Genomic DNA, 24,018 nt, shown 5'->3' on the forward strand with positions numbered 1-24,018 from the left:
TTACGATGAATTTATGTTACATGTGAAAATAACTAGAGTATGTCTTTTGTGAGACGATCTTATTAATCTTTATCTGTGAAATGAGTCAATCCTACCGATATTCACTATAAAAAGATATACTCTTAGCATAAAAAATAATATTTTTTCATAGATGACCCACATAAGATATCTGTCTTACAAAATATGATTCGTAAGACTGTCTCATACAAATTTTTGTCAAATAATATTTATGATAGACCGCACAAAGTAAAATAAAAATATTTATTACAAACATTTATAATTTTTACTAATTTGAAATCTAACATCATATCACGAATCTTTGTCTGTAAAACGGATCAAACTTACCGATAATCACAATAAAAAATAATACTCTTAGAATAAAAAATAATATTTTTTCATAGATGACCTAAATAAGAGATCTGTCTCACAAAATATGACTCATAAAACCATATCATACAAATTTTTGTCAAATAATATTTATGATAGACCGCCCAAGTACAATAAAAATATTTATTACAAACATTTATAATTTTTCCTAATTTGAAATCTAACATCACTTAATAATGAATATATATGTCAGATGAATATTTACCTGTCTGGTATATCCACAATGGTCGATTCATTAAGAGGATTGTCCATTGGGAAAGTGACATAAAAATTTACTATTTTTAAATAATTCAAATACTCATTCTGTTTTATATTTATTTGCCTTTGCAAGTATATTAAAAAATTATTGAAAAAATAAGTTTTACGAAGAAAATTCTCATTTAACAATTATTTAATGAGTTATATAAAAATTTATTAGAAATAGCTAATTTATTTAATGGACAATTTTAGATTGGTAAAATAATAATAAATATACTAAATCCAGATACTCAGACTATATGTTTGGGAAAAAAATAGTATTAAAATAAAAATTATTTATAAAATTTGATTTTTTAAATCAATTAAAAACAATAATTTATTTACCATGACAATTTTAGATTTTTTTTATTTTTAAAAATAAGGTTTTGATTTGATGGGGCTTTATTATTATATTTTAAAAAAAAAAACTGAAGAGAATTAAATAGTGTTATTTTTAGACAAATTTCGAATTGTAATTTTCCAAATGGAATAATAAAAGTTGTCGAGCATTCACCCCACATGCTCTGTGGAGAGTTGTCAATGTCACATTTAATAATTTCCCCTTTTCATTTTATGTGCGTAGGAAAATAAGAAATTAAACTGAAAAACCAAGTTTTTATTACAAAAAAAAAAAGATTACGTGAGGTCGTAATTTTTACATCTGAAATATGTCAACTCTACCAATATTCACAATAAAAAATAATATTCTTAGCATAAAAAGTAATATTTTTTTATGGATGACTCAAATAAAATACTCATCTCATAAAATACAACTCATGAGATCGTCTCACACAAATTTTTGCATAGTATTTTACATGAAAATTTACATTTTGCTAATCACTTCACAATTATTTTTATATTCGACACGAAACATAGAACCATTTAAATATAGGTTTTAATACATTTATCAATATTTAGTATATATGCACAACCATTAATCTATTTCATAAAACGTATTTATTTCATGTGAGTACACTTATTATATTATATGTTTTGGTATGTGGTCTCACAGTTTTAATATATATCACAAAATGTTTCTATGTGTTCATTTAAATGATTAGCATCTTTCATGTGGTTTGAGGATGTGAGATTTCACGTAAGGACTTTCACCCCTTTTCGAGACTCGGTGTCTTTGCTTAGGTTTGTCTTGTCATCCCAAACTTACGTGGAATCGCTCTGATACCAAATGTAACGGTTTAATCTACTTGTAATATTGTCTGTTTTGGTCAGTAGCCTCACGGCTTTAAAACTAGTTGCAAAGGGTTTCTACACGTCTATTTAAATGTTTATCATCTCTCCCGTGGATTGACGATGTGAGATTTCGCCTAAAAGCCTTCACACAACCATATTCACCTTCATGCCTACCAATGAAGTGTGACTCATCTATTGAATGTGATTGAACATATCTAAATTATACATCTAATATATGAGAATCACCTCATTATAGACACGATGGGTGGAAAACATAACAAAACTATATAATTTTAGTAATTCATATATATATATATATATTTTAGTAATTCACTTTAAAACAAATAACTTCAGTGATTTTCTTCTCAGAAACTGAATTATTTTGTTTTTGTTGTGCTTAATGTAATGCATTTACAATTTCGAATTGACGTGATAAGCATCCAATATTCCTGAAATTTTACCATTATTGTTGACTGTTCGCATAATGTATTAATGCATTCATTAAGACTTTATAACAATATTTACTAGAATTGATGATCATTATAATCCGTATAAAAAGTGAAATTTAAAATGATTATTGACCATTTGAAAGTTTATAATTGTAATAATAAATTTATGTACTATAAAAAAATAAGGCAAAAACTTGTATGAGACGATCTCACGTGTCGTATTTTGTGAGACATGTCTCATATTTGAGTCATACATGAAAAATTATTACTTTTTATGCTAAGAGTATTGCTTTTTATTGTGAATATCGGTAAGGTTGACCCGTCTCACTGATAAATATTCGTGAGACCGTCTCACAAGAGACCTACTCAAAAAATAATAATCATAATCTGAATAAAAAGTGAAATTATTTGTCACCAAATCCTACTGTTTGGTTCCCTGAGCTATAATGATAAATCTATCAACTTAACTGCGTGTTATTATTTTTTAATGGTATTTCAAGGATCAAGTTTTAAATTCATTTATAATTTAATAAAAATTATAAAATATATAATATGGATCATATCAGCACAGTCAAAGAAATAAAAAATTTATTATAGAACACTATAAATCTTAAAAATAACAAATATTTTCTATTTTAATAATTATACTTGAATAATTATAAAATTTAGTATGATAAAATTTTTAAATTTCTCAATTTAATATATTCTCTTTATATAAGACAAAAAAAAATGTACGTGATGATTTTATATAAAAATATTTTGGCCATATAATATTTCTAATGGCGTATCTATTATTTTAAAATGAAAATGTTAAATGTCTTACATTGACTGGATTAAGTTATTGAGAATTTTTTTTTTTTTATATAATTTTTAGGGTTAAGTTATGTCAAATACTAAATGTTATGTGCAATAATTGTCTTTGCTGGATTGAGCAATCGAAACATAATGTTTCTTCTATTGTACAATTTAAAATTTATTTGAGTTGCACTATCATCACTAGTTTCAACTTTCAGTATAATAGAAAACACTTGATTCTATAATTGGTATCAAAGTCAATGTGATAAGTTCGATTCTCATTGATTACAAAAAGTACAATTATTTGAAGAGAGATTGTTGGGTACAATAATTTCATCTGCTTGGTAGAACCATTGGTGCTTGTGTTGCTGTAACTTTAAAGATTGAGTTGCACTACAATCACAAGCTATAACTTTTGGTAAAACGACAAATACACAGTTCTATAATTGGTATGAGAGTCAAGGTCACAAATTCGATTATCATTGATTGCAATAAGTGCGATTATTAGGAGGGAGATTGTTAGGTGCGATAATTGTCGGTAGAACAATCGAAATGTGATGCTTGTGAAGTTGTACAATTTTAAAGATTTGAGTTGGACAATTACTACCAGTTATAGCTTGTGGTAAGCGGCAAACGCTTGGTTCTATAATTAGTATCACATTCAAGGTCACAAGTTCGATTCACATTGATTATAAGAAGTGCAATTATACGAAGAGACATTGTTGACTGCAATAATTGTCCCCTGATGAATAGAACAATTGGAACGTGGTACTCATGTTGCTGTACAATTTAAAATATTCGAGTTATATCATTACTTCCAATCATAGCTTGTGGTAAAACGACAAACAATTGATCTTACACTAAATTTTAACAAAAATAGACTACATAAGATTATTGTTGGTAATTAACATGCAACACCAGTATTTTTAACTATATAATTATCTGAAAATCACGTATCGATCGTTCTACCAACACAGATACTAACAGAATAATTGTTGCAACCAACATAAAATAATAATATGGATTAAAAAGTGAGCATTATTTATTTGTCCCTTTTCACACCAAATCCTACTATTTGATTTCCTAAACAATGAGAAATCAATGAAATTTTTAACTGCAAGATATTATTGCTGAATATACTGGTACTTCGAGATTTTTTATTTTTAGATTTTGATGGAGGATAATGAGTCTTCAATGACTAAAATTAAAATTTATGTATAATTTAATGATGAATTTTAAATATCGTATAAAGCTAATTTATATACACATTTAATCGATTACAAGCTAAATATAATCTCTCATCACACATTCACACCTTTAACTATTATATGTGAAGGTAGGTCTTTTGTGAGACGGTCTCACGAATCTTTAACTGTGAGATGAGTCAATTCCACCGATATTCACAATAAAAATTAATACTCTTAGCATAAAAAATAATATTTTTTCATAGATGATCCAAATAAGATATATGTCTCACAAAATACGACATGTGAGACCGTCCCACGTAATTTTTTGTCATTATGTGATGTTTCAAGAAAATATTCTTAAAAATTAACTCATGGATTTTCCAAAGGTAAAAATTTGTGTGAGACAGTCTCAAGGGTCGTATTTTGTGAGACATATATTTTATTTTCATCAATGAAAAATATTACTTTTTATTGTGAATATCGGTAAAGTTGATTCATCTCACAAATAAAAATTCATGAGACCGTCTAACAAAAGATATGCTCTTTTCCAAAAAGTTGATATCATGTTTGCATAATAACATAATTTTTAGGGAAAATATCAAATTTAGTCATTTGATGTGATGTCATGTTTTACTTTTTTGTCATCTAATTTATCAAATCTATGTTTTTTAGACTTATTTTTTCGTAATGTTGACATGGTATCAGACAATTCATCAATTTTTGATGTCATGTCAAAAAATTTTGATGTCACATCAACGATTCGATGAAATAAGACTAAAAACTAGCAAAAAGTAAAGTTACAGGACTAAAACACAAATTTAATAAATTAGATAACCAATAAACAAGGGTTTTCAAGTTAATTTTGAGAATAAAATATAGAAATAAAAGTAGATGATTATATTTATAATCATCAAAAAATCAAATTTGAGATCTGATTTCAGTTTGGAAATTTAATTATGATAATAAAAAAATAAAAAAATTTATTTAATTTTTCCAAAAATAGAATTTTCTGGAAAAAAAAAAGGATGACGCGAATTTTCTCGTAAGTAATTCACTGCACGTGCCACGCTTACTATAACACAAGCCACGTCACTCCATGATGACGCTCTCTGTTCACTGCCTCTCTTTGTATATATCTATCTCTATAATAATCACACTTCTGTTTGAAGAACACACAATTCAAGGTGTCTCCGTGTGTTTCTTCTTCTTCTTTTTCACTTAATTTCTCTAATTCTCAAATTCATTTCTTCAACCGAGATTAAGCCAATGGGAGAGGTCTAATTTTCTTTCCTTTTATTTTTTTTCTTCTGATTATTATGTTTTTATTTTACGTAATTCCTGGTTTTTTTGTTTTTGTTTTTGTTTTTTGCAGGAAGAGGCAAAGAAGCAGCAGGAAGCTGCCAAGAAAGTGGAGGAGAAGAAAGAAGAATCCCCTAAAACTGAGAAACCAGCTGCTGACGAAAAGAAAGAGGATAAGAAACCCGAAGGGCCTAAGGTGGCGGAGAAGGCGCCGCCTCCGCCGCAGGAGATTGTGTTGAAGGTGTACATGCATTGTGAGGGATGTGCTAGGAAAGTCCACCGGTGTCTCAAAGGGTTTGACGGTAATAAAACCAGATCGGAGTCTTCTTTTCTGGGATTTTTGTCTTTATGTCATTAAATCATTTCTTATGAATTTTACAGTGATACCCATTTCTTGATTTGTGATTTTAGCTTCACTGTTTCTTTTTTTTTTTTCCTGAATTTTTGTTGGGTTTTCTCAGGTGTGGAGGAGGTGTTAACTGACTGCAGGAGCAGCAAAGTAATCGTGAAAGGTGAGAAAGCAGATCCATTGAAGGTTTTGGAGAGGGTTCAGAAGAAGAGCCATAGCCCTGTGGAGCTTATTTCTCCAATCCCAAAGCCTGAAGAAGCCAAGAAACCAGAAGAAAAAGAGGTGGTCAAAGTTGAAGAGAAAAAAGCGGAGGTTCGTTATTTATTTTTCGATTTTCAAGAAAATTATCACATTTAATACTTTTTTTAAAAATATAATTTGTGTTTCTTCTTGGTACAGCTGCCTGTGATTACAGTGGTGCTGGGAGTTTACATGCATTGCGAAGCTTGTGCTCAAGAAATCAGAAAGCGGATTCAGAAAATGGAAGGTATGACTTTTTTTGCCACCCTTTGCCTCTCTGTTTGCAAAGATGAGATTGTTTTTCTCTTTGTTCATTCTCTAGATTTAGAATATATTTACATGTGATTCCTTATTCTTAAATCGTGGGAATCTGCATATTCTTTATGTTTGTTTGAATCCATTCAAACTGAGGTCAATCTAGACCTTCTTTATTGACTATTGATTCCCATTTAATTCATTATATATTATACATGTGTATATATATATCACTCGGAATCTGGGCTTTACGTACAGGTGTATGTGTAATGTAACTTGGTAACTTAGTATTATTTAATCTCTTGGAATAAAAAAATATATATATCAGTGAATTGAGTTGAATTGCTTCTTGATTTATAGGAGTTGAGAGTGTAGAACCAGACCTCAAGGGATCACAAGTAGTCGTAAAAGGCGTGTTTGAACCCGAAAAGCTCCCCGAATACGTCCGCAAACGGACCGGAAAACGCGCCGTGATCATCAAAACCGAGCCGGAGAAGAAGGAAGAGGAGAAAAAAGAAGGGAAAGAGGAGAAGAAAACAGGGGAAGGAGAGAAGAAGGAAGCCAAGAAAACCGAAGAACCCGCCAAAGAAAAGATCCCCGCCGCCGCCGCCGCCGCCGCCGGAGTCGTGGAACCAATGGTGCCGGCTCCGGTGGTTCTTGTATCGGAGGCTGATGAGTCCAAGCTTGAGATGAGGAGGAATGAATTCTACAACTATCAGTACGCGCAGAATTACCAGGTTTACCCTCAGATGCCTGTTTTCGAAATGCAAGCATATCCGCCGCAGATGTTCAGCGATGAGAATCCGAATGCATGCCGTGTGATGTAAATATGGGGGAGGGCGAGGGGTAGAATGGGGAATCCAGTGGTCACATGATGGAGGAAATGGTCCATTGGCCCAACGTGACTGGTCTGGTGTCTTTGTTTCTGCTCTTCATGTGGCCCTGTCTCGGGCATGAATCTATGGCCGGAGAGTTTTGAGATCATTTTGTACTTTTTTTTTTTTTTGTTTTGTTATAAATTGTAATATATTTGTATTAATAATATGGTATAATATTTTAATATTTTTTTTGAAGAAATAATATTTTAATTTTTGATGTAAAAATTTGTTTGAGATGATGTTTTACAAAAGAGCACTCCTCCTCCTTGTGTTGATTCTTACCCCGATTTCCTTACCCGAGTCCCAAAATGATAGGACGATAAGACAACTTGATCGCTTCCCAGGTATCTTCAATCATATATTATACCTGGGCTAATGATAATAATTGCAAATAATTGACCTAGGTCGAGCTAGTGGGGTTGTAATATGAAAAAGGATCAAGTCGGGTAGTATATGGGTGTGCTTTTTCGACGATGGTATCTTTCGAGTGGTGTTGGTAGCCAGAATCTGGTCATATATTCAAATCGATTTTGATCCTGCTAATGTGGTTAGATCTGGTCTATCGATGCTAGCCAATTGGTTCACCGTCTATATGCTAACATCAAACTAGTCGATCTTGTCGCATACGGATAGATTTGGTTATCTGAAATATATATAAAAAGTAACATAGAATTGTATTAAATATTTGAATTATAAAGTAAATTATATATATATATATATATATGGTAAGATAATATAGTGTTTATTATATATTATATTTAAATATTTATTAGAAGAGTAGAAACATTTTAAAAAGTAAATTATATGATTAGTTTATGTTAAAATTTATAAAAATTACAACTTGAAATGTAAGATTTTCAGTTTGACTGTCACATCGAATTTGGTTGGAGTCCTATTTTAACTGTCAAAGTGAATAATAATTATTTCTTAAATAAATCTAACTAAGGACCATGTTATTTTCATTCATTTGTTTGAAGTTTGATATAAATTATGATAAAATTATAGACTCATCCATTCATCATGTTTATAATTAATATTACTGAGATAGATCGGTAATGTTCATATTTACAATATTAAGTAATATATTTTACATAAAAAAATTAATAATTTTTCATGGATGTCCGAAATTGGATATTCGTCTCGCAAAAATTTATTCGTGTGACTGTCTTATAAAAGCTTTTGTGTATAGTTATTATGCTATTGTAGACTCAATGATTTTGAACTTTTATATATGAATATATATATTCTTTTAAAATATGCTCAAGATATACTTATTATTTTGCTATCAACATGTATTCTTCAAATAAAAAAGAAACAAATGAGCTTTTTCAAGAAAATCGAATAAAATGGATGACCCTCTATATCGAAAAATTCCAAATATATCAACCCTTCGCAGTCTAAACATTTTAAACAACATGATTGATTATATTTAAACTTTTCCAGTATCATTATAATCGTTTTCTCGAGTAAAACGAATTCGAGCCTCGATATGTTTTTCTTTACGTCGATACCAAGGGTATTCTTGGAATTTGAATTTTCGAAATTTTTACTACATTTATAAACTTTAAAAAATTTTAATCGAAGACTGTATATAACAGAATATCTTTCATGGAAAGTGACAAATTGGCCACTTGTTTTTGACTTGATGAGAATGTGATTTGTTTTGTAAAGTAAACCAATCATTTAAAATTAGTGAATGCTTCACAGGATTTCACAAATGGATTTGGACCACAGTTTCTGTCAGCTTGGCTGTAATGTTTTTTCGTCCGCAAAATCTCGAATATTTTGTGTAGTTTGGACTTTGGACCTCTCTCTATTATTTCATAGCTTTTGGTGCACAACGTAATTACACATTTAATGGAATATTAAATAAAAACAATATTGTCATCCCATTTTCATTTTATTTTGTGCAAAGAGTATGTCTATTGTCAGACGATCTCACGAATCTTTATATGTGAGACGGGTCAACCCTACCGATATTCACAATAAAAAGTAATAATTTTTCATGTATGACCTAAATAAAAGATATGTCTCACAAAATACGATCTGTGAGACCATCTGATCACACAATTTTTTGTTTTGTGTAAAAACATAGTTTCATATTTTTTGATTGAAAAACAATATTTTTGGTCATGTATATCTATCTCCCGACAATTTTGGTCATCTATGTTATTAAATTTCAGTATCAGTCTATTATTCTTTTTTTTTTTTCAGATTAGTCAGTCCTTCATCAGACGTGGAGCTAGCGTGGTGGCAACATGATTTTGAAATATGTTGTGTTAATTCAACGCTCTCGATGAAAATATATTAAAATTATAATTGTAAAGAGTTAAATATATAAGATAAAAATGCAATAACGTTTTTTGTTGAAGTTTACTTTTGTTTTTGTTTTTAACTTGTCACTTTTCTGGAAAATATTGTAAGATTATATCATATATTGTAATATTATGGTGATATGATCATTTAATAAAAATTCAAAATTATATATATATAAAATATATAATGTATATATAATATAAGTAGCAAAAAAAAAATATTCTCCTTGATAATTATTTAAAAATAGATTTTTATATATTTGATGTTTGTAATTTTATTCATAAAATTTTATTATATATTATATTATTATTTAAATAAAAAAGAATTATATAAAGTTGATAAAAAAATAATACATTAATATTAACTGTTTACGGGGTAATTATGTCGAACATATATCAAAAGAGACCAAATTTTATCGAAAACCTCTCTTAAAATACCGAGAAAATTACAATTTCAGTCTTATATTTATTTTTGCGATTTGATCTTTTATATTTTCTAATTTTATTTTTAGTCCAATTTTTGATTTTTAATTATATATATGCGCGCGCGCTAGTAACTGATATGTTTGCACGAGATGTTCGGATTTATATTCTAATATCAATATAAAATATATATTTTTTATTAAATATTATTAAATTTGATCAATTTTATTTTTAAATTTATTTTATTATTTCTTCTTTGAGTAAGTCTCTTGTGAAACGGTCTCACGAATCTTTATCTGTGAGATGAGTCAATACCGATATTCATAATAAAAAGTAATACTCTTAGCATAAAAAGTAATATTTTTTCATGTATGACTCAAATAAGAAATATGTCTTACAAAATATGACCCATGAGACTGTCTCACACAAGTTTTTGCCTTCTTCTTTCATTGAAATTGCAAATTAATCTATATATATATAAAAACAGAGTTTTTGCTAAAAATAGTAATTTCCGCCAAAATGTCATTTCTAAAAAAGGAAAGATATATCATGAATATTGAATTATATGTACTACAATAAATGATAAATTCAATTATTGTTTGTATTGATTATATCAATTCATTTAGTTCAAATTTGAATTTAATTTATTTTTATATTAATTCAAATATAATTTATGTATTATAGGTTTTTTATTCAAATTTAAACTAAACTCTATTGAAAACATAAACTATATAAAATTTTTTGCATTGATTATATCAATCAATTTAATTTGTGATATGATTTGTGTTACTATGTTATATTTAATTTTTATTCAAACTGTATAAATAAATTTTAAATATAAATGATTGCAATGTTCACCATCACTCATATATATATATATAAAAGCAGAGTTTTTGCAAAAATAGTAATTTCTCAGCAAAATGTCATTTATAAAAAAAAGAAAGATATATCATGAATATTGACATATGTGTACGGCAATAAATGATCACTTCAATTATTGTTTGAATTGATTATATCAATTCATTTAATTCAATTTTGAATTTGATTAATTTTTATATTAATTCAAATGTAATTTATGTATTATATATTTTTAATTTTTTTTACTCAAATAGAAACTAAATTCTATTGAAAACGTAAACTATTTTAAATTTTTGCATTGATTATATAGATCAATTTAATTTAAAATTGTATAAATAAATTTAAAATACACATGATTGCAATGTTCAGTATCACTCATGAGGTAAATCATTCAAAAATATATTTTGCTATTTTAAGTAATTTTAGTGCCAAATTACTTACTAAAAAAGAAATATATTATTTAATTAGTTTATTTAATTATTTTAAAAATAAAATTGATTGGATGTTAAAAGTTATCACTACAATAAGGTTTTTCAATTAACATTAAATTATCATTTTATAATCGTAATATTTTTTATCCCAAACGCATATTATTTCGGAATTATCTTAGTTTGAAAGAATTAATGCATTGTAGTTTTATTTCAAAACCATATATATATTGTATATCTTGAATTTTTTTCTTAAAAATTTAAATAAAAGAGCACAAGAAAATTAAAAAAGATAGATTCAAAATAGTTTCAAATATAATGGACATTAAATTACTCTCAATAAACATGTATATTACCATAAATAATCAGAAATGTTTGACACCCAATGCATGAAATTCGAGATTTTCATAATTTGAAAGAGTTAATATATGCTATATTCTGTCAAAAGAATCCAATATATAATTTTTGTCCCTTGGGATGTTTTATTTGAATTTGACATTGTTTTGGAATACACATAGTAAATGTTAATAAAATAAATTTTCTGATTTATAAATAATTTATTTATGATCACATGTTTCATTTTTCTTTCGAAATAATAGGCTATTGTGTATATTATGAAGAGATTTTGTAGATAAAATCACAGAAACAATTATTATTATCATTCAAATGTGTCAAATACGTGTCATGTCACAAAATTGTTCGTAAATGTGGATTTAGATGAAATTACTGAATTTTTAAAAAAAAATATTTCTCATTAATTTTATTTAATGTGATATAAAAATATTTTTTATCATATGTTAAAAAATAATAATACATAGCTTCTCGAAAATTAAAGAATTAAACATGTCTTAAGGTTCGTGGTTGACATCAATACACAAAACACGATAAGCATCATGTCATTGCCTTAGGGTAACACAATCTAAAATTTTGATATATGATAGTGATTATTAGCCAAAAAAATTAATCGACATGCGTTAAATTTAAGAAAGTTTTTTAAAATTAGCGAAAAAATAGTTTTTATTTTTATTTTTTATAATTATATTATTTTTATCAATTTAAATATCTATCCATTTTTCACTAATTTTTAATAATATCATCTCGCATTTCGCACGGGTTAAATACTAGTATAGTAAAAAACAAAGACTTAAATAGATTAATCCAAATTGTTGAAGAGATTGAGTCGAAGAAACTTGGTAAGACATCACCACCGATGCCTCCAATCTATACGTGTCATGTATACTCCATGCACTGCTGCCACCGATACTCCCTCCATGCATCGATCTCTATATAATATTAGCAAATATAATATGCACAAAAACGTCATAAAATCGATCAAATTCTGCAAGATTTTGCTCTCGATCAAGCCCAGCTACGATGGAATTAGTTCACATGTTTCTTGATTTGGTAGCTCCCCCTTTCACCTTCTTCTCCCTCATGTTTTTCTTGCCACCTTTCCAGATTTTCAAGTTCTTCCTCTCCGTTTTGGGCACCCTTTTCAGCGAAGATGTCGCCGAGAAAGTCGTCGTCATCACCGGCGCCTCCTCCGGCATTGGCGAAGTAAGTTTCAAATATAAATATGATTATTAAACAAGAAAATTATAATTTTTGGTTCTGTATGTTTGTTTGTTTTTTACAATTTTGGATTATATTTCAGTCTTTATTCTGTACCTTTCAATTTATATCAGCATAAAGTTGCAAAATACAAAAAAATAAAAATAAAAAAATACAATTTTCCCATTTAAATTTCATTGCATGCATAATAATCGGGTGATTAATTAATTAATTGTACATATTTTGAGTGTGAAAAAAAAAACGCAATAAAATTGAATATACTTACTTTTCATGATTTTTTTCCCTCGTTGGTGGCAAGAGTGTTGCGTATGAATATGCTAAGAGGGGTGCATGCTTGGTTCTGGCGGCGAGGAGGGAAAAAAGCCTCCAAGAAGTGGCGGAGATGGCTCGCGAATTAGGGTCGCCGGACGTCGTCGTAATACGTGCCGACGTTTCGAAAGTGGAGGACTGCAGGAGGGTTGTTGATCAGACCATGAATCACTTTGGAAGATGTAACAAATTTCGTCTCATTGATTTTTTTTTTTTTTTTAATAAGAAACTTTGTTGTATGATCGACAACTATTCGAATATTTGAATGTATATGTATATATATGTGCAGTGGATCATCTTGTCAACAATGCTGGTATTATGTCGGTAGCAATGCTTGAAGAAATAGAAGATATTACTCAGTTTAAACAAATTATGGTATGCAATACAATATTATTATATTTTGTTTCATGTTCTTACCCTCTATATTTATACTATGTGTATGTACTTAAATTCTCTAAAAAATAAATGATTTTGGATGTCGATTTCATTAGTTTTACAAGCTATACTTGAGGTTGGAATGACTCCTTAATGTGCGATTTTCGAATCTAGGAATTTCCATGTTCTACCATTAATATATGTACATCTTGTGGCCTGATAGGATATAAACTTTTGGGGCTTCGTTTACATGACCCGGTTCGCTGCCCCGTATCTCCGAAACAGCAGGGGCCGAGTGATCGTACTTTCTTCGGCGACGTCGTGGTTGCCCGCGCCGAGAATGAGTTTGTACAACGTGAGTTTGAGTTAGTTGTTACCTAAATTTCTCGCAAATGTAGTTATAATATTATAGGGTATGTCCTGGTGACTTGGTGTATTACATTCTTGATTCATCAGGCTACTAAAGCAGCAAGCCTCCAATTTTTCGAGACGTTGAGGGTCGAGTTCGGTCCCGATATAGGTGTTACGGTCGTGTCACCAGGGTTCATCGAATCCGAGCTGACACAAGGAAAATTCTTGAACAAAGAAGGCAAGATGGTATTTGATGAAGATACAAGAGAGGTAAGGACTAGAAGCAAACAGGTGTATTGAATGATAAAGATTGATTTTTAGAAAAAATCAAAAAATCTTATATGTTCTCTTGAATGATTCTATGAAGGCACAAGTGAACATAATCCCGGTCCAAAGGGTCGAAAGCTGCGCGAAGGCGATAGTGAGGAGCGCGTGCAGGGGTGAACGATACGTGACTCAACCGTCGTGGGTTCGGACTACATTCTTCTGGAAGCTGTTCTGCCCTGAGGTGGTGGAGTGGGTGTACAGATTGATGTACATGACTAAGCCCGGAGAGCACCCGGAAGAGGCGTTCGGAAAGAAGCTCGTGGACTACACCGGAGCTAAGGGCTTGTTCTACCCAGATACGGTGCAAATGCAGGAGCTGAAGAAGGAGTGAGACGTGTTTATTACAAGTTATAAGGTTGAGTTTGTTGTATAGGTTGATGTGGTCTGTGATTTTGTGTTTGCTGTAAGAATAATGATTCTGTTTGTGGCTCAATAATAAGGTGAAACTCTCGTGTTCTTTTTTTAAGGAGTAAAAATTAATTTCAAATAAATTGTTACATGAATTTTTGTTAATGGTCTAAAATATTGACTTAAATACAAAATACATGGATATTTGATATTATTTTTTTTATTTGAAATTTTTTATGATGAATTCTTGATTTATTTTTTCTTTTTGCATTAAAATACGTAGCTTCATCTTGACAACAAGCGTGTTTTTTTTATATATAAAAAAAATCAAAATAAAATCCAGTAACTGTAATTTTTGTACGAGATTCTTATTACATAAAAAAAATTAAGTTTTAATATATATAAAATCTTATCCACGTCGTGGACTAACATTTGAAAATAAGATCATAAATATATATATATATATATATATATATATATATATATATTGATAAATATTCATAAATATTGATAAAATACTTATAAATATGATACGATGTTATTCCCTGATCTATGATAGATACTTAGAAATATGATGTTATTCAAATGATCAAATGATTTTAAAATTACTCATAAATATGATCATCATTTAAATTTCGTGATCGTATCATGATGTTATTCAAATGATCAAATGATTTTAAAATTACTCGTAAATATGATGTTATTCAAATGATTTTAAACATTATTTAAATTTCGTGAGCGTATTTTCAAATGTTAGTCCACAACGTGGATGAGATTTTTTCTGTTTGGGCTATACATCACAATCCGAATCTTTATTCAAAATTTTCTTTTAACCTGGATTTCAATCTTCTGATCCAGATTTTGATATCAGATTTTGTGTCACCACGGACCAAATCAGTAAGGATCAAATCTTTGTTGAACGAAAATTCTAATATTCAGAATCTATCCGTGGTGATTTTTTTTTATCTTATTAGCTATATATTAACTCTATCTTGCAAAAGTGAAGGTAATATTTGATATTGGATACGAGGAACAAGAATGGCTGCAGAGTTTTCTTTACGTCGTTCGGCATCTGCTCTCATGAACACGCAAAGATCCACCAAGCTTTCACTTCCGGAACAGAGGCAGAGTTTGCCAATCTACGAGTTGAAAAATGAATTGGTTCAGGCTGTCATGAACAATCAGGTTTTGGTCCTGATTGGCGAGACAGGATGTGGGAAGTCCACGCAGGTGCCGCAGTATCTGGCCGAGGCGGGGTATACTACCAAGGGGAGAATATGTTGTACTCAACCTCGTAGGGTGGCTGCAATCTCGGTAGCCAAGCGAGTCGCCGAGGAGTTTGGCTGCCGTTTAGGGGAAGAAGTAGGATACGCTATTCGTTTCGAAGATTGCACGGGTCCGGACACGTTGATCAAATATATGACTGATGGTATGCTTCTGAGGGAGATTCTGATCGATGCAGATTTGTCTCAATACTCGGTGGTGATGCTTGATGAAGCCCACGAGAGGACGGTTCACACCGATGTCCTTTTTGGATTATTGAAGCGACTTCTGAGACGGAGAACCGACCTTCGCCTGATCGTCACCTCGGCAACTTTGGATTCGGAGAAGTTCTCGGAATATTTCTTCGATTGTAACATCTTCACCGTCCCTGGAAGAACTTTTCCGGTGGAAATACTATACGCCAAGCAACCAGAAAGTGACTACCTGGACGCATCCTTGATAACAGTGATGCAGATTCACTTGACTGAGCCTGAAGGTGATATACTTCTGTTTTTGACTGGCCAAGAGGAGATTGATTATGCCTGTCAGTGTCTCTATGAAAGGATGAAGAGTTTAGGAAACGACGTTCCGGACCTGATTATTTTACCAGTATATGGTGTCCTACCTAGTGAACTGCAGTCGAGGATCTTTGAACCTACTCCTCCAGGGAAGAGAAAGGTGGTCGTTGCCACTAATATAGCTGAAGCATCTTTGACTGTTGATGGCATAGTTTATGTCGTTGATCCGGGCTTTGCAAAGCAAAACGTCTACAACCCTCAACAGGGGCTTGATTCGCTGGTGATAACTCCGATATCACAAGCATCTGCGAAGCAACGAGCAGGAAGAGCGGGACGGACTGGACCAGGAAAGTGTTATCGGCTCTACACACAGAGTGCATTCCACAGTGAGATGTCCCCCGTTTCGATTCCGGAGATCCAGAGGATTAACCTTGGGATGACTACTCTTACAATGAAGGCCATGGGAATTAATGACCTGCTGTCCTTCGATTTCATGGACCCGCCATCACCTCAGGCCCTCATTTTTGCCATGAAACAGTTATATAGATTGATTGGGTGCTTTGGATGAAGAGGGGCTGCTTACAAAGTTGGGAAGGAAAATGGCAGAATTTCCTTTGGAACCTCCTCTTTCCAAGATGCTTCTTGCCAGCGTCGATCTTGGTTGCAGCGATGAAGTTCTGACCATTATTTCGATGATTCAGACGGGGAACATCTTCTACCGTCCTATGGAAAAACAAGCCCAAGCAGACCAGAAAAGGGCCAAGTTCTTCCAGCCTGAAGGAGATCATCTGACGTTACTCGCGGTGTATGAGGCCTGGAAAGGAAAGAATTTTTCCGGTCCTTGGTGCTTCGAAAATTTTGTTCAGTCTCGATCACTGAGGAGAGCACAGGACGTGAAAAAACAGCTTCTGTCCATCATGGATAAGCACAAATTGGACGTGGTCAGTGCTGGAAAGAACTTCACAAAAATCCGAAAAGCCGTAGCCGCAGGTTTCTTCTTCCATGCTGCTAGGAAAGATCCACAGGGAGGTTACCGGACATTGGTTGAGAACCAGCCGGTTCACCTTCATCCGGGCAGCGCTCTGTTTCAAAGACAGCCCGACTGGGTCATATATCATGAGCAGGTGATGACAACAAAAGTGTACATCCACGATGTTACTGCAATAAGCCCCGAGTGGCTGGTGGAACTTGCACCGAAATTGTTCAAGGTGCCGAATCCCACAAAAATGAGCAAGCGCAAGAGAGAAGAGCGAATCGAACCACTCTACGACAGGCACCATGAACCTAACTCTTGGCGTTTAAGCAAAAGACGTGCTTAGTTGTTATTGACTTATTGTTGCTGCCCAGTTAACTGTGTTGCTCCATTTGTTTTATATTCAAGTTTGTACTGTTTTTTCTTCTATTCTTTTGTATTAATACTACGAGTCATGAATTCGAATTACATCAGCAAATATTCATTCATTTAAATTTCACAACCTTGTTTCAGTTGTCTTGTAATACCTTATTTCAGTCGTCTTGTAATATGGGAAATGAAATCACGAGAAAGTAATAATTTTTTTCTCCTCTCGACTTTTCATTTCTGCTTAATGAAATATATATGTCTGTAGAAAAATATGGAAAACTTGTCAGACAGGTAGTTTACAAAGCTTCATTTGAGCTATCAAGCATAAGCACAACACATTGTTCACACAAAACAAACAAATCAAAGTACGAGACTCCTAAATCAGTAACACTTCTGAAACTCAGTCCGCATATCATGGTATGTATCACGAGAAATTTCGACAAAACAACTATCAATTAGGATTAGGTAAAGGGTGTGTGATACGAAGGATCAAAGGATTCCAGTGCTAAGCAAGTTAGTCTAGTTTCATTTGATTGTAAAAGAGATCCTGCAAATAACGAAGTTGTTGGACGAAAATCAAGGTTGGAAACTACTTTGGGAAATGGTTTTTGGGCAAGAATCTTGTCCTCTCCAATTGGTAGAAATTGGAAAGAAGATTGCAAGAAACTGCAAGGGACTTCCTCTCACTATTGTGGTGGTTGCTGGACTACTTCTCCTACGGACAACATCACAAAACAAGCATGGTGGGAAAATGTTTCGGAAAATATAAGTTCATCAGAACCAACTATGGCACTACATTGCTAGAAGATACTATGTTTTGAGTTAAGACGAGTTACCTCTTAGACTAAAGCCATGTTTCCTATATATTTCAGCTTTTTCGGAAGATTCTGAAATCGATGCTTGTAAGCTAATCTTGTTGTGGGTTGCAGAGGGATTTCTTAAACCAAGTGATCAGCCTAAATTACTGGAAGACGTGGGAGAATGGTGCCTGGAGGATCATGTTAATAGAAGTCTCATCTTAGTGAACAAAGTCAATTTAAGGTACATCACATTACGCCCAGATGTTGCCTCAATATCCAAACTTTGCAATCTTCAAACTATAATTGCTCATAATGCCAACTTATGCCTATTGTAAGCACCACAAGAAATCTTGGAAATGCCAAAGCCATGGCATCTGATCATGAACAAACCAATATGACCACACACACATAAAGTTCATATATACAGATGTGAAGTGAAAGCAACACAAATTCAATTTACAAAGGAATATCATCCATCTTAGAGGCATATAGCTTGATTTTGGTTTAAATTTTGAGTTGGAAGTTTGAAATTTTAAATCACAAGTCAATTCAATATTTAAATACATAATTCATATAAATCAAATTTAATTTGTATTTTAATTTGGTAAAAAACAAAACAAAACTTCATACTTAAATATTATTGACTCTCATTCTTGTTATTCTATCATGATTAAAACATAAACATAAGGTATGGGTAGTTTTCATAAGGTAGGTCCTAAATTTATAAAATCATTACCCAAGAGTATATACTAAAATTTTATTTGGTGAATGCTTGGTTTTATTAATTAGTCTTAGTATTTTTGAATTAATTTTTTTAATAAAAAAATACAAGTTTAATGCTTTCAGCCTCCATCTTTGTATATATACATGTGTGTGTGCGAGCGCGCGCGTGTCAAGCTTAAGAGATACATTTCTATATGTGATTACACTGAATCTTCTCCCGCAACAAGAAATTAGCAGGAAAGAAAGCTAAGGCGACCATGAAGTGGGATTTGGTGCTAATATGTATTATATTTTGTGAAGTATTGACTGTGTGTCCAAGAAATGTGGAGGGTGCAATTGGGATTGATCTTAATCCATGCACACTGCCTCAATGCATTGCTGCATGTATAAAATTGTTGGCGGGCAAGAACGTTGATGCAACATGTGGTCTTGGATCCAAAGGAAAACACTGTACTTGCTTAGGATGAGTCTTCAACGATGCAGCATATTAGCTTACATGATATGTTACAGTATTCGTTTTCGACGTATTTTTATCAGCTGATGGGAGATTTGTAACATATTCCTAGACGATATCGGGGACAGAGCATCATGTTGATGTAGAAGATGATGCATTGTGCGTTGGTGTTTCTTTCTTCATCTGTCTTCTTTTCCTTGTCTAGTGGGGAAATCACCCTTATGGTTTGGAAGGTTTGGCTGATTTCTCTTGTATATCTTTGATATTTTTATATGTGAGTATCGTGCAGTTTACACATACTACTGATATATGACCAAATATTTTCTGAGATAAATGATAAAATAATCCGTAACAATTGTGAATATTGCAGAGAAAGCTGATTCTTATTCTAATTTCATCGAACAGCATCAGGTTGATGCTTCACAGAGGAAGGCTCCTTAGTTTTGTTTATGCCAGCACTACATATCTTTTGCAACACTTTTAGCCGTTCCGCGACGAGAGATTCTTCGAGTTCCTGGATTAGGGGACCTTCTTTTTCCATAATCGACTCCAGATCATCAAGATATTTCGTCTTGCGATGCACCTTCCTGAGCTGAATTCACATAAAAAGAATGTAAATGAATGCCTCTGGAATCCCGAAAAGCAAGAAATAAAGAATGTATGAATAGAATCATCAAGCCCTGATAAATTGTATGAACTTGAATTCCCAAGAACACTGACTATCAAACCAAATGAAATTTGATTTATACGATAGCATCAAGAGATTATGAAGAAAATAGGCCCCGTATCTTGTGAAACCAAGAAATCTCACCAAATCAATTAATCCTAAAAAGGTCATCTTTCTCAATTTCCAGTAACAGGAAAAGTAAAAACCTGGGCATCCAGTACAGTGGCCATCAAAAGTTCGATTTCTCTCTCCTCTTGGTCAGCCAACAACTTGGCGTTTGCAGCAGCAGCACCAAGTGCTGTTGCAGCTGCTGCCCTGGTTCTCAAATTCAACGGTATTATGCTCTTCGTAACAGATGCTTCCTCCAGAATTTCTGTGGATATACGAAAATCAAATATTTAGATACTCGGTGAACCGAAGGCAATACTATACCCCTAATAAATGTCCAACAAAAGAAAAGGGACAAATTAAATTGAACACCCTCAGTTGATATGTCCGAATTACAAACTTCGCTTCGAAAATAAAAATTACAACCACCCATGTACATGCAACGATTCAGTTCATCTTGGTTTATTAGGAAAGGTGGTAACTAAACATATATCATATTTATGACTTCGAGGTTTTTGAACTGAAGACACAAGTTTAGAGTAGATGCAATTTTTGCTGAAAAAATGAACTTGTACCTGATTGATTGTTCCTTCCACTATCAACTGAATGATCAACCTCAGATGCTCTGTGAGAGTGGTGATAATTATTTGATCAACTTTAGCAAATTCATACTTCTAACTTTTAGGGGGGTAATATTTCGTTAACAAATGCAGATACCTCTTTTCTTTGGTAGTTTGGGGAGACGTTTTTGGGTCAACAAAATCATCATAATCATCAAATATTCCTCTTGAACACTGGTTTTCATAACAAAGGGCTGTTACTGCAGCCTCAGCGGCAGAAGCCGTGATGTCTGGACCCACCACGGTCGAAATACGAGCTACCTGATAAGAGTGTGTCAAAATCGAGGAGTGCAAATAATATCAACCAATTCATAGCTGAAAATAAGCTTAAATGACATTCCAGAAAATTTGTACTAGGCTAAAGACTCCATTTGCACTGTCAACATCTTACGTTTTTCAATATAAATTAACAAGGGAAATATATTCTTTAATTCATTTTCAAGAATCAGATTTCCACAAGAACATCATTTTGCATGACATGGTCGGAACACTGACACTATATGGCACCGGAAATATTTTTCTTGGCGCAATAAATACCAACAAGAAAATGTGAAATAAAGATACAGACAGAATTTATTTACAACAGTTAAAATACTTCAAAAATATAAAATAATAAAATAGAGCAACGAATAGTCAACAAAAGTCCACAATAAAATTTCATGTCCTGCATTGTCTGTTTGGAAATTGCTAAGAAAAATTGCTGATACTATAAACAAAGCGAATATTTCAAAAAGATGAACGAAGCAGAAATATAAGAAACAAATACACTACAACAACCTGTTTCATCAAAGAACTGCCATAATCAGAAGTTAGTTCTGTGCGCAATCTTTTCGGTGCTGGAACTTCATTTTCAGTGTCTCCATTTTGACGAGCATCATCCTTCAGCTCATAGCTCAGATTCTCTGCTTTCACAGATTCTTGTGATTCCTCAGAAGCTAATCCTGCTTGTTTATAATGACTATCGTTGTTCACTATATCCAAAAACTTTTTATCAGCAGCTCCCACCATAAGATTGCCGAAGGGCAGTTGTATAAGCTTTGATATACAATCCAGTTTGCTTTTGGCCCCCCCAACATTCTTAGCAACAAGATCCCAATCATCTCCATGCTTAACCATGGATTCTAACAGAAGTAAAGTTTCTGCTTCAGTCCAGACAGATGCCTGATTTGCACTGTCATTTAGCTTGAAATCGTCCGCAGACATGTTCTTCTCATAATTACCACTTTTGAAACACTTTTCACAAAGAATTATGCCTCCGTCCTGATGTATGGAAACATTAATCACATAAACACCGGTTTTCTTGAAATAACTATAAATTATAAAACAAAAGAAGAAATAAAAACATATGATCAATACAAAGATGATAGATATTTTGCATCCTGCTGAGTTTATGTTGCACAATATTTACACTTCAAATTCGACTACTTAAAATATGAAAATTAAAAACCAGCATAATGTGGAAAACAACATAAACAATATAACACATAAGCATCAACAGGGAACTATTTCTGCTACCTTTGTGTACTCATAGCGGGAAGAATCACAAGTCTCTTCACAGCTCCCACAAACCAAGCTTTTCTTCTTCTCCTGCTGCATCAACTCCCCGTAAACATCCGAATACGACCCCAATGGTGGCCACTTAAACCCATTATCCCCCACGTCCCCAACAAAACCACCACCATCCACCACCACAAACGGGGGCAGGGGCGGCAGCGGCACCACCGGTTTTATAGAATTAGGAGCAGCCACAACTCTCACCCCATACGGGGCACCCTCCTCCACCTTCACCCTACCCTTCCAACTCTCCTCCTCCTCCTCGCCCCCAAACGGAGCCGTCTTACCACTCCCAACGAAATTATCTCTCTCTTTATCGTCATCAACGTTGAAATTAATGAGACCCCATTTCTCCAAAAAGGTGAAAACTTTGTGCAGGACGCTAACGTCACCGACCAGTGACTTCCTCACCTCGGTGAAAGTCAGTTTTCTTGAAGGGTCCTCTCTGAATTTTGAGATGATGAAATCCCTGTACTCTTTGTATATCCTGGGTGATCTGGTGATTGAGCTCGCATCGAAAAACTCCCTCAGAGAAAATCTCTCAACTTCGTGAATGTTTATCCAAGAAAACCAGCCTTCAAATCACCCAAAAAAAAAAAACAAAAAAATAAGAAAATAAAACAGGGTTAGGGCAAAAAGATTCAAGCACAAATATCAAAGTATTAACAATGATTAGGGGCTGACTGGAATAGCTTGGAATGGTGTAGAGCTCCAGCTCCTGTTGGCTTCTTTCCATGGTGGCCTTTGAGATTGAACCCAATGAATCACTGCCACTTTTGTTTTGTTGGGGGTTTATTTGAGTTGGGAAGATTTGAGATTCAAAATTTTCTTTTCCTTTTTTTTAAAGAAGAGATTGTTTTAAAAATGTTTTATAATATTAAAAATATATAGACTTGTCAAGTTTATATAGACTCTGTTTTTTGAACATTTATACAGTTTAAAAATAAATCTCACCTGTTTGAGCATTTACAAAATTTAAAACTTTGCAAAAATTCATGTGACACGGTCTCATGGGTCGTATTTTATGAGACGTTTTTTTTATTTGGCTCATCCATAAAAAAATATTACTTTTTATACTAAGAGTATTAATTTTTATTGTGAATATCGGTAGGGTTGACCAGTTTCACAGAAAAATATCGTGAGACCGTCTCACAAGAGATCTATTCATGAAATTTTTATTCGAAAGACGAGTCAATCTTGTATATATTTAATTTTTTGTAATTATTTGTATTAAAAATAAATATAAATTTTAAAGTAAAAATTCAATGACTGCTAGCTTATTTGTCAAAAAAGAAAAGAACGATGGTAACCCCAATATTTACTAATTCATTTATGAATTTTATAATAATATAAATACATGTTTATTGATTATCTTAATTGAATTGCAATTGAACTC

At 32.4% G+C, this 24,018-nt stretch overlaps 3 protein-coding genes and 1 pseudogene across 3 annotated transcripts; 3 read left to right on the forward strand and 1 right to left on the reverse strand.

Annotated features, from left to right (window-relative positions):
• The first annotated feature begins 5,363 nt into the window (after nt 1–5,363).
• Nucleotides 5,364–7,481, forward strand: LOC142521358 (heavy metal-associated isoprenylated plant protein 7-like). The gene is made up of 5 exons (XM_075624566.1): nt 5,364–5,521; nt 5,619–5,847; nt 6,007–6,206; nt 6,294–6,381; nt 6,750–7,481. The coding sequence occupies exons 1-5, from the start codon at nt 5,513–5,515 to the stop codon at nt 7,214–7,216; spliced, it is 993 nt and encodes a 330-aa protein (XP_075480681.1). The 5' UTR covers nt 5,364–5,512; the 3' UTR covers nt 7,217–7,481.
• A 5,129-nt stretch (nt 7,482–12,610) lies between these two features.
• LOC142521357 (11-beta-hydroxysteroid dehydrogenase A-like) lies at nt 12,611–14,703 on the forward strand. Its single transcript, XM_075624565.1, has 6 exons — nt 12,611–12,848; nt 13,162–13,354; nt 13,462–13,547; nt 13,771–13,902; nt 14,004–14,168; nt 14,266–14,703. The coding sequence occupies exons 1-6, from the start codon at nt 12,666–12,668 to the stop codon at nt 14,554–14,556; spliced, it is 1,050 nt and encodes a 349-aa protein (XP_075480680.1). The 5' UTR covers nt 12,611–12,665; the 3' UTR covers nt 14,557–14,703.
• A 673-nt stretch (nt 14,704–15,376) lies between these two features.
• Nucleotides 15,377–17,803, forward strand: LOC142521354 (putative pre-mRNA-splicing factor ATP-dependent RNA helicase DEAH5; annotated as a pseudogene).
• Nucleotides 17,804–19,983: 2,180 nt separating this feature from the next.
• Nucleotides 19,984–23,458, reverse strand: LOC142521356 (SWI/SNF complex subunit SWI3A). The gene is made up of 7 exons (XM_075624564.1): nt 23,307–23,458; nt 22,584–23,197; nt 21,846–22,328; nt 21,166–21,329; nt 21,024–21,073; nt 20,547–20,713; nt 19,984–20,265 (listed from the first exon to the last, which is right to left on the reverse strand). The coding sequence occupies exons 1-7, from the start codon at nt 23,356–23,358 to the stop codon at nt 20,068–20,070; spliced, it is 1,728 nt and encodes a 575-aa protein (XP_075480679.1). The 5' UTR covers nt 23,359–23,458; the 3' UTR covers nt 19,984–20,067.
• Between the last annotated feature and the right edge of the window lie 560 nt (nt 23,459–24,018).

This window comes from Primulina tabacum, chromosome 12, assembly GCF_025594145.1.
Source record: "Primulina tabacum isolate GXHZ01 chromosome 12, ASM2559414v2, whole genome shotgun sequence".
Lineage (NCBI taxonomy): Eukaryota > Viridiplantae > Streptophyta > Magnoliopsida > Lamiales > Gesneriaceae > Primulina > Primulina tabacum.